Genomic DNA, 11,625 nt, shown 5'->3' with positions numbered 1-11,625 from the left:
GCGAGTTTGCTTTTAAAAAATCCTGCAATTTCCTATAGTCACGGATTAAATCTTCATCGTCCAGCTTACCGTACTTTCTAAGGCAGGGGTATTTTCGTCCTCAACGTCGCTGTCCGTACGTGTAGGTCTAAGTTCCCGAGTAAGGTTTGTTTTCTTTTAAAAAACCACTGGATAAAAGGTGGGGTCTATAGTCGTAAATTTCGCAATTATGATTATTTTTAACGTGGGGTGAAATTACTTTGGTTCTGTTGTTGGAACAAAAACTGTTTATTTTTTTTATTTTTCTTTATTATTATTTTTTTTGGAATTTGGGTCTCCATTTCAAGAGATGGATTATTGATTTTTCTGGCATCTGAATGAGGTTGGAATTTGATTGTTTACAAAGTTGAGTTTTTATGGATTTCTTTTTCCTTTTTTGTTTGGATTTTAATTGATGCAATAGTTGTGATTTTTCGCATTCATTTGATTGAATCTGAAATGGGGTTTTATGTTTTAATTTTATTGTGATTTTTATGTGTTCTTTTTTGTGTTGCATTAATGCATGGAATGTTGCTTTTTAGATTCTTTTGATTGAATCTGGATTTTTTTAAATTTGTTGAATTTATTTATTTTGTTAAATGAGAGAATAGCTTGATTGATTTGAATATATGAATTTAATGGGTGTTTTAGGTGAATGAACGGTAAAGGTTGAATTTTTTTTAAGGGTTTTGGGTTGGGATTAATGCAGAAATGTTGGTTTTTCAATTCATTTTGATTGAATATGAACTGGTTTATTATTATTATTATTAATTGAGTATTTTCCTTTTTGGGTTGAATGAGAATAGTGTTTGATGAGTTGCAGAGATGAATGATGAGGGTTGGATTTTTTGGGTTTTTGGTTGGGCTTAATGTAGAAATGTTGGTTTCTGAATCCATTTTGATTGAATGTGAAATGGGTTTTTTTTTATTAATTGAGTTTTTTAATTTTTGAATTTTGGTTGAATGAGAAAAGTGTTTGATGAGTTGCAGAGATGAATGTTGAAGGTCGGATTTTTATGGGTTTTGGCTGGGATTAATATCGAAAATGTAGCCTTTTCAAGTCATTTTGATTAAATATGAAATTGGTTTTTTATTCATTGAGTGTTTCCTTTTTGGGTTGAATGAGAAAAGTGTTTGATGAATTGCAAAGATGAATGATGAAGGTTGGAATTTTATGGGTTTTGGGTTGGGATTAATGTAGACATGATGGTTTCATTTCATTTTGATTGGATATGAAGTGGGTTTTGATTAATTGAAATTTTTCTTTTTGAATTTTGGGTTGAATGAGAAAAGTGTTTGATGAGTTGCAGAGATGAATGTTGTTGGTTGGACTTTTATGGGTTTTGGGGTGGAATTTGGGCAGAAATATTGGTTTTGAAATCCATTTTAGTTGATGCTGAAATGATCTTTTGATGGTTCTCACCCCCCTTACGGTTTTTTGGGTTCAATGAGGGTAATTTTTTATGCATTTGGAGAGATTATTTTATTGGGAATGGGTGCAAATGGTTGGATGCTAGAATTTTATGGATTTTGGGGTTTAGTGAATGCAGAAAAGTTGGCTTTCCATGTTCATTTGATCGAATCTGAAATCAGGTTTTATTTTATTTTATTTTTTCTCTAGTGATCAAAAGAGTAAGAGCTTGATTGAATGCAATAGCTTTTTATGGCTGAGATGTAGTTCATGGGTGGAATGAATGCAAAAGATTAGATTTTTATGTGTTTGGGGATCAATAAATGCAAAAACCTTATCTTTTCAGAATCATTTGATTGAATCTGAAATGGGTTTTGAATTCTTTTCATTTAGCAATTTTATTTTGGGAGAGGAGAGGTGGTGGGGTTGGGAAGGCGATTATTCTTGTTTTGTATTGACGATTGGGGGCCCATATTCATAATACTGGTTTTCTTCACTCTTTTCAGGAATTTGGAGCAACAGAAATATAACAAATCTGGTAGCGGGTAGCCACTTATTTTGGGGTTTTTGGCATCTGAATTTCTATTCCTCTTAATATTTCAGAACGATTGCTCGAAGAGAGTGACAACAACCATTATTCTTGAAATATTCTGTAATTATGGAAGTTGTTGTGGAAGAAACAGCCACAGAAATGGAGGAAATGGATAGAGATGCAACGACAGAAATGGATAATGAAGCTTCTCCCGGAACTCCACTCAAAGAAACCCGTATCTATAGAACCCATTTCCCAGGCACCGTAAGACAGAAAGCTTACATATTTGATGGGTTAGGTAACTATTTTACAAAGGATTGGGATATAACAGAAGGTACAGGGAGAGAATTCTGTTGGTATCATGTTGAACTTCCCAAAGGAAATCAGAGGCTCACTTTATCTGCCCAATACCTTATTGAAATTCTTTGCCCCCCATTGATACTCCAAGAGATTCTCATGCTCATTAGCAACGGACCATTTTTCGGGCAAATCAATGGGGCGCTTATTTTTCGGGTGAATTCACCAGGACCCGCTGCAAGCAATTTCACCCTTAGGCTTGCAGCGAGAGTAACTGAGGGTTCAGTGATTACCGTGTCTTTGGGCCGTATTCCTAGATTGGGTTTCTCAGAGACAGGTCAATCTCTTCTTTCAGAGATCCCTAGCATCGAGAACCCCTGTTTCGTCAGAGATGATGAGAAGATGGGGCAGACTGTCATTAAGGAGCATGTTCTTGAGCATTTGTTGACGATGAATCATTCTGAAGAAGCCGATAATCCGGTGCCAAAAACAATCTCGAATCTTGTTGTGCACATCGTCGACATGCACATGGATCACGTTCAGGATATAGTGACCAAGCTTGAAATGGAATTAGACACGGTCGAGCTCGAATTAGATAAAGGTAATTATCTTCTCGGTGGCAAACTTGTTTGAATTCATTTAAATTACAACCATTTGATTTCTAAAATCTTTCTTGTTCAATCCTTCAAAAAAAATCTTTCTTGTTCTTCTCTGATTATATTTCAGATGATGAAACTAATAAGCATGCTATGCACAGGCAACAGATACATCTATGAAAATGGTACATGTTTTTATTTACACAAAATATTTAGTGTACGTCATGGATAGAACTTAGGTGTCCATATTGATTGCAGCAAGGAAGTGATTATCATTGGAAGGGCCCGCTAACTAGTCGTTCTTGGGGCTATGCTATGGTTCTACTAACTACTGGTTGGGATTAAAACTTTGTAGGTTCGATAGAATCAGAGGCTGAGATGAGAAGTTATACACGGTTTCTTGCAGTCATGCTTTCCTGGAGATGTCATCATCACCGTCTAAGCCTTATCCTAACTAATTGGGGTCAGCTACATGAACCCTGTTCCATCATTCTACTTTGTGTCTCTATCAACGGATGATATCATCAGTCAGGGCATGGGTCATCAAATATTTTCTTAATACCTCCACTCATGTCCTTTTGGGCCTTCCCCTTGCCCTTTTGGAGCTTTCAACTTGAACCAACTCATGGTGCGGTTATTGATCGCTGTTACGCATGGCCAAACCATCCCAATCTACTTCCCCTCATCTTATCACCTATTGGTGCATATCAGAAGATGTCAGACAAGACAAGAAAGCTTTGGTCATTGAATTTATTTTTCTTTATGCAATTTGGCCTTTGAAGAAGAGAAATCCAACTGGCACATCTGTTTCTTGTTTTGTCTTGCCTAGGGAAGCTGCATTAGATAGTGCATAACCGATGTGGAGATAAATCCATATACGTTAAACCCAAAGCATGTGTGGAGAATATTGTTATTTTGTTTTCAAAGAGAAGGAAATCGATATTGCTCTTGAACTACTTGATTTTCTCAATACCTCATTTTCTGCACTCCCATAACTATGTTACCAGATGACTTACATGTTGTTAAAGGGCTTTGTATATATGGTAGATTTTGCTCCCTTTCTCATAAATTTGATTAAAGCGGTGGGTGTCTGAGGCCTAACATGGAGGGATGTTAGTTGCATTCGAGTTCCCATGGGAACGTGGTCAACAATCAACATGTACAAAATCGGGACTTCTCATCTGGTGGGCCATGCTATGGACTGACCATGCGCAAAAATGGAGTTGGACCATCCTAACACCTTGATTTGAAGAAAAGAAAATGACCACTGCCATTTTTTTTTGTCCTGGTTCGGATCAATAGGTTAGGATTGTCTGATTGCCCTCTTTGGTATTCATTGCTCAATATGTGTTCCTATTTTCCTGTCTTATTGACCAGAGAGTGACATGTAGTCAGGCTCACTAGCCTTATCATACACAGACTAGAAAAAATGGTGGCTTGCTTACGATTTTTTCAAGTGCACTAGTATCATTAGCATGTCTTTATTTTAGAATGCTTGGCCCCTTTAGTAGTAATTTGGTGTTATATCACTGACACTCTGTTGTGAAATTGAGAATGGTTTTATTTCTTAGTGCTTCTTTTCAACATGCAGATACAGTGTAGACCTTGGACCCTTATGATACAGAAGGGTCAGATGATTTAATTGGTTGTGTTGAATCTGGCCTTGCTAGCAAACCTGTTGGTGCCTTTCGAATCTGGTCTGTTTTTCTATGAAGGGTCCTGGCTCTTGAGCCCCACCAAAAGTGTAGTTTGCTGAAGAGCATGATTACGTACATGGCCACCCATGATTTGTTGATCCAACTGTTGATCTGGAGGGCCCCACCATGGATAAGGCGTTCACCAAACCATGAGCTCCATATGTGTGAAATCCTGCCCTCAACAAAGATCATGTTTGTTGTGGCTTATGACCTCATGCTTCCTCTTCTTCTTTTTTTTTGCCTTTTCCATTTTCTTTCCTCTTTAAATTGTGGAATGAGTTCCTCTGACACTTTGTGTTTTCACCCCCTATTTACTATTTTGCATGTTTTTGGGGATATGACTGATTTCCTTAAATGCAGGTAGTATTGCAGTGAAGACGCAAATGCTGGATGACAGAAGATTCCCCAAAATGCATCTGAATTTGCAACGCCTCCTGCAGGTATTTTCTCAATGTCTATACATATTGCCTAGTTAGAGAAAAATATGTACAAAAGGTGCTTACCCAATCACAAGGGAAGCACACTAAATTGGAAATCCCCACGAACATCACTACTTGTGGCTGCACCTAGCACGTGGGACATCTAAGCTAACTGTAAGGTGTGACTGACTGTGTAGATGACCTGGTCCAGAAATCAGGTGGATCACTCATCAGGGAGCCACTTGTGTGTGTGAATGTAGACCATTGAGAAATTGTTTATACCATCTACTATTTTACTCAATTTTTGGACAGGTACACCTGATGTGTGGCGTGGATATCCTGTACAGCTGCACCCCATATGTAGAGGTGTCTTTGGACTTAGCAAAGTTCAATTGGTAACAGCTACAAATATTTAAACATGTCAGGAGATTTTCCTAACTCATGACATCTATCAGGAAAAGAAACTTAGCTTGGTTGCTTTTTACCTTTTTCTTTTTTTAATTGGTACTTCTTTTAGGAGAGGTTGAAGAGGTGAATCAATGCCACTTGCCAACTTGGCACGCATGTATGAGGTCTGGGCCAATTATTAGGTCTGACCAACCCTGAACATCACTAGTACCAATCCACTCTTAGATAGACCCCACTTGCATGAGTAGAATGCATGGTCAGAAAGAAAATCACCAATGCCCATATTCAATGTATTTGTGTGGCCCACCTGATGAGTGATCAGCATGGGTTTTGCCATAGGACATTCACATTGAGGCCCACTTGGTAGCGTGTTTTGCAAGTAGGGCTCTGAATGAAAACAATAATATTGAATTACCCTTAGTAATCCTAGTTACCAGATAGTGTCCATGTGTGCTACAGTTGGAATGGACACCTTTTGTCACTGGATTTATCAGCAGTATGAACAACGATTGAATGCAACAAGGTCTGTCTTTAGGGCAAGTTTTGCTCCACTAGATGAAGATCTAGGTGTATTGGTTCTCAAAACAGGCTGTCGCCAACATTAAACTGCCCATCATAGTGTGAATTTCAACCAGCCGCATGGGCGTTTTTAATTTTGTAGCCCTTTTCAGACTGACCTTAACAGTCTTCATCACCAAATTTTGACTGTTACAGACTCTGAGCATTCATCTACCTCCAGGAGTTACAAAACAGGAGCCGCATCAAGGGTTTTTAATTTTATAGAGCGCCGGCCTTATGGAAAGGGATCTCCTCCATGAAATCAGCATTTATGGAAGAGGTTGGATTTGCTTTGGAAATGGTAAAAAGATCCATTTTTGGGAAGATACATGGGTGGGGAGCTCCCCTTTGAAGGATGATTTTCTTAGAATCTTTCAGCTTGCCCGAACCCTATTTCTCCCGTGTTAGTGGGGAACTAGTTTGGGACCCTCCATGTAGGTGGTTTCTCCTTGATGAGGAGGTCGATGAATTTGTGGTCCTTACGGATCAAATCTATCTTTACTCCCCGGCCAACTCTGTCCCGGACAAATTGATGTGGAAAATTGATAAATCAGAATCTTTTTGGTTAAACCCCTTTTTTCTCTTGTACATGGAGGTGGAAGGCATGAGGATGTTGGGCACAGCAAATTCGTTTGGCACTATGATGTCCCTCCAAAACTTGCGGCTTTTGGGTGGCTTGTGGGTAGGAAGAAAGTTCTTACGATCAACAATCTTCGGAAAAGGGGCATGGTGATTCCCAACATGTGCTTTTATGTGAGTATAATGAGGAGTCGGTGGACCATCTTTTTATTCATTATCCCTTTGTGAGGGCTATATGGGCGGATGTTTTACGCTGTTTTCAAGTCTTTTAGGTGTTCCCGTGTTCAGTTAATGATCTTCTGATTAGGTAGCATGGGATGTGCCTTGGGAAGCAGATAAAGGTGATGTGGAGGATGGCTTTGCTTGCAGGTTAGTGGGTTATTTGGGAAGAAAGGAATGCTAGATGCTTTAGGAATGTGAGGAAGTCGGTGGATAGTGTCTCTTGTAGGGCAAGGATGCCTCTTGTTGAATGGGCTTCTAGTGTCCCAAAGCTTAGGGATTGTAATATGGATTCCCTTGGGTCGCTTTCTCTTAGTTTGTTTTTTAATAAATTTTTCGTCATCTTTCAAAAAAAAAAAAACTTGACTATTACGGACTCTGAGCATTTGTGAGTTACAAAACAAGATACAAAAGGATTTTGTTACAATTGCAGTTACATTCAAAAAAAAATCATTGGACGAGACCTACACCAATCGGGCACACATGCACATGCACCACATCGACCTTGTGTGACTTGGCCTAGTGCACCCTTGTGTGTGAAAGTGCACCCTTGTGTGTGAAAATGCACCCCAACACACTCCCACACGTGCACACATGCATTCTCTCTAGAAAGAGGCTGAAAGCCCTTAGAATCCATCTCTATGTATACAGGTGGAAGAGTTTTTTCCTAGATTTTAAAACACAACACAACATTTACAAGAGTTTTTTCCTAGATCTTGAAGCACAGAACACAACAATATCTCCCCTGTTCCAAAGAAACGGAAAAAGTGAAAAGTTTGCAGAACTAAAAAATAGGGCTTTTCCTCCCAACCTCTACAAGAGCTTTTTCCTAGTTTTTAAACCAGAGAACACAACAGGTAGAGGCCCAGATTTCACACTTGTTTGCCATGTTGGCACTTGTAGCATGATTCACCTCTTCAATCTTGCACCAACGGCTTCAAAGTTTCCAAGAAATATAAAGGTTCTAATTAGCTGATGCTTTGGCTATGATTCAGGTTGTCGCTCATGGGGAGCAGGTCTTTCCACGTGTAAAGGAAAAATGTGCTGTGAAAAGTTGGTTTGCAAATGAAGACATTGTCTGTCTGGAGGAGACGATTGGACGTCTAAGGAGGCTAAAAGAAAACATGGGATTTCTAGCCAACCGTGTCATGGCTATTCAAGCTAGTCTGGATAGCTGGCAGGCCGAGCAAATAAACCGGAAGCTATACTATCTCTCGTTCCTTTCATTAATCTTTCTTCCATTATCAATTATCACTGGAGGTAAGCTGTCCTTCTATTATAGTTCTCCAATGGTTGTGCCACTACATGTGTTGTCCACCATCCCTTAAGTGGTGGTAACTTATCCACCATACACATGACAAACATGTACATCAAATTGGACCGTCCATATCCCATGTTGTCATGAATGAGACATATCCCAATCATCAATCTGGTAGCCAATGAATGGACCCAAAAGAAAATGGCCTGTGGTCTCAATTCAACGTCTGATATCAGATGGTTAAGTTCATCCAGTTGGTGTGATTTTTGGTAGATGTTCCATCCATAGATGTACTATAATGAATGGACACATAAAACGAAAATTTCCTACAGTCTGAATTCAACATCCAATATCTGATGATTAAGTCCATCTAATCGGTGTGAGTTTGGGGGTATGTTCCATCCACAGATGCACTATAACTATTGGACATGTAAAAAAGAAAATCTCACGAGTAAATTCAACGTTCTATGTCTAATGATTTAGTTAGTCCAATCAGTGTGATTTTTATTTATTTTCCTTCCACATGCTATAATGAATGGACACGTAAGAAGAAAATGCCCCACGGTCTGAAATTAACAGTAATGCAAGGGCATTTTTACACCGGGCTCGAGTGGGGTTGTCTATGGGTTGCAAGGGCACACTCGGGGTGGGCAGCCCATGTGAGGCAGGTGGCTCGTATGAGGCAGTACCCATGTGATTTGGGGCTTATGAGGGGGGTTCAATCGAGGTCCTAACCCATTAGATGTGGAGCCTGGGCTATGAGATAAAGGGATTGATTTGCCATGCTCTAACAGTTCGAGCTTTTAGAGTAAGTGGTTAATTGTCCTGCATCAAATTGCTATCAGAGGGGGAGGTCTCGTGTTTGAGACTCCTCACCGGGGGTGATTAAATGCAGGGGCATTTTCACACCAAGCTCAAGTGGGGTTGTTTGTGGGATGCAGGGGCACACTCGGGGTGAGCAGCCCATGTGAGGTAGTACCCAACTACCCATGTGATTTGGGGCCCACGAGGAGGGTTCGGCCTAGATCCTAACCCATGAGATGTGGGGCCTGGGCTATGAGATAAATGGATTGATTCACCATACTCTAATAGTTTGAGCTTTTAGAGCAAGTGGTTAATTGTCATGCATCAAACAGTCAATATCTAGTGATGAAGTTAATCCAATCCATATGATTTTGGGTTATGTTCCATCAACAGATGTGCTATAGTGACTTAATTGTATATACAGTGGATGAGTCATCATTTAAGAAAAAATGCAAATGGTAGCATGTCCCTTCTCTCAGAGTAACTTTTCTTCTGGTCTCGCAGCATTTGGAATGAATGTGGGAGGTGTACCATGGACAGGGCAAAAGGACCCAGAACTAAAAGATGGGTTCCGTAACGTTTTATTGTTATGTGCTGCGATGGTGCTGCTTCTATTGCTTTGCTTCACCTTCCCAATTCTCATCAAAATAGTCCATGATTGGAAAAGACGGAGAGCATTTAGAAAGAGCTATTCTCTCAATAGGAAGTCATTCTTAGGGAGAAGGATTCTCCGAGGTGGATTGCCAAATGGCGGTTATGTCCGACTTTGAGCAAAGTTACTGTGAGGTATGTTGTTTCTCTCCATCTCTGTTTTTTTTTCCCCCCCTTGTCAGAATCCAATCCCATTTGGTTCCTGTTGTTGGCTCATGATGTTTGTGTGTAGAGCATGGTGCACCGTAATGGCTATTACGGGGCTGTAAAGGTAATGGTAGCAACTATTACACGTTATGGGATTATAACGGCCGTAACACCCTCCGTAAATGCTGTAACGGTCCATTACCGTGCTGATAGAGGTTTTTCGGTTTTTTCTTTTTTTCAATAATTTAAAAAAAATAATAATAATAATAAAAATTAGAGACTGTAACGGCCGTTACAGCCCATATCGTAAAGGTAACGGCGGTGGCTGTTACGGGCACCGTTACTGTTAAAGAATACCTTGGTTTGGAGGATTTTTATGATCATTGGTATTGAGGTTATGTATAACATCCTTGGGACCTGATACTGTGCAAAGTGGGGGCCATGGTTCAGTGGTCAAGACAGTTTATCTTACAATGGATGTACCCAATCCTAAAATATCTCCCTGATGGGACGGTCCTAAACCTTCAATCTGTGGCCTGCAAATAGACAGTTAAGGAAACAATAGTGACAGCCATATTCAACTGGGAAAGGCCAGAGATTGGATTGGATTGGATGGTTAGCATCTTCCAGGCTGGGAAATTCTTGGATCATGACCCTTCGACGTAGGCCCAGATCATTGGTTCGGATCATCAAAATATGGACTCTGATTGTGTGGACTCAGGGCCCAAGGACAGCCATGTTTCAGTGATCAAGACCGTTGATCTCACAAAGGATGTACCATGCTCCAAATATCTTCCAAATGGGATGGTCCCAACACTTCGATCAGTGGCCTGCAAATAGATGGTTAAGGAAACAATAGCGACAGGCATATTCAATTGCGAAAGGCCAGAGATTGGATTGGATGGTTAGCATCTTCCAATCTGGAAATTATTGGGTCATGATCCATCAATGTGGGCCCAGAAATCGATTTGCATCATCATACCACAGGCTCTGATTGTATTGAATGGACTCATGGCCCAAGGACACCCATTGTTCAGTGGTCAAGACTGGTGATCTCATCATGGATACCATGCCCGGAATGTCTCCCTGATGGGAGAGTCCTAACCCTTTGATCTGTGGCCCGCAAGAAGATGTTTAAGGAAACAATAGTAACAGCTGTATTCAATTGAGAAAGGCCAAAGGTTGGATTGGATGGTTATCATTTTCCAATCTGGGAAACTCTTGGTTCATGGTCTATCAAATGCGGGGCCCAGATCATCGGTTTCGATCATCAAATCATGGACTCCAATTGTAATGGCCGTAACAATAATTTTCACCCCCAAAAGTAATGATTCATGAACAATGAAAGTTTACAGGGAAACTCGTCTCACTTATACTCCCCTTGAAAAAGGCGGCATTGTCGTAAGCTGGTTTCAAAGAAAATGAATTCGCGACTTTTCGGAATCCTCGGAAGAACTCGGTCTCTCTAAATGATCTTGTTCGACTCTATCAAAAGAGAAGTTGGCTGTAGATCAAGAATTCCTTCCGTGAGAGTTCAATCCACCCACAAATCAACATTGAAATTGAATCAGGCTCAAGACCCAGTTTCTCATTGAAGGTGGGCCATCATTCGAGGCTTTTATTTATTTATTTAGTTCTAATTTGTTTATTCTTTGTGGGTTACAGAGATATTCTTGTTTTGAATGTAATGCGGCTGTGATTGTACTTGTAACATGTTTTCACTGAATTTGTAGATAGGTTTTTATTCATCTGATGAACAGATGGGGTCTTCTTTGATTTTAACATGTTTTCAATGAATTTCGTAGACTGTATTTTATTCTCTGGTAGACGGCCTTTGATGATCTTGCTTTACGTTACATCTGGATTTGTAGAAACAGCGGGCCATTGGGTGTTTGACATGGGCAACATGATTGGTGTAGAACATGTAGTTCAGTGTAATTTGAATTGCACCAACAAGCAAATGCATTATATTAGCTAAGGATCATCATCTGATAGTAATTGGATGGCGATCAGACTGTCGCCCCACCACAA

At 40.0% G+C, this 11,625-nt stretch overlaps 1 protein-coding gene across 3 annotated transcripts; it reads left to right on the top strand.

Moving 5' to 3' along the window:
* Positions 1-250: 250 nt before the first annotated feature.
* Positions 251-11,415, top strand: LOC131229397 (uncharacterized). 3 transcript variants are annotated; one of them, XM_058225341.1, is made up of 6 exons: positions 251-361; positions 2,033-2,859; positions 4,912-4,991; positions 7,730-7,994; positions 9,301-9,582; positions 10,950-11,415. In XM_058225341.1, the coding sequence occupies exons 2-5, from the start codon at positions 2,088-2,090 to the stop codon at positions 9,564-9,566; spliced, it is 1,383 nt and encodes a 460-aa protein (XP_058081324.1). In that variant the 5' UTR covers positions 251-361; positions 2,033-2,087; the 3' UTR covers positions 9,567-9,582; positions 10,950-11,415. The 3 variants fall into 3 exon arrangements, with proteins under 3 accessions (XP_058081324.1, XP_058081323.1, XP_058081325.1); XM_058225342.1 differs by having other exon boundaries at positions 265-384; XM_058225340.1 differs by having other exon boundaries at positions 251-2,859.
* The last annotated feature ends 210 nt before the right edge of the window (positions 11,416-11,625 follow it).

This window comes from Magnolia sinica, chromosome 16 (genome assembly GCF_029962835.1).
Source record: "Magnolia sinica isolate HGM2019 chromosome 16, MsV1, whole genome shotgun sequence".
Lineage (NCBI taxonomy): Eukaryota > Viridiplantae > Streptophyta > Magnoliopsida > Magnoliales > Magnoliaceae > Magnolia > Magnolia sinica.
Note: the sequence above shows the minus strand (reverse complement) of the source record. Positions and strands in the feature narration are given on the sequence as shown.

Excerpts from the sequence above, each read along its gene's own strand:
- LOC131229397 (XM_058225341.1), top strand. The coding sequence starts at position 2,088 with ATGGAAGTTGTTGTGGAAGAAACAGCCACAGAAATGGAGGAAATGGAT. Across the intron at positions 4,992-7,729 it reads ATTTGCAACGCCTCCTGCAG|GTTGTCGCTCATGGGGAGCA; the intron begins GTATTTTCTCAA and ends GCTATGATTCAG. Across the intron at positions 7,995-9,300 it reads ATTATCAATTATCACTGGAG|CATTTGGAATGAATGTGGGA; the intron begins GTAAGCTGTCCT and ends CTGGTCTCGCAG.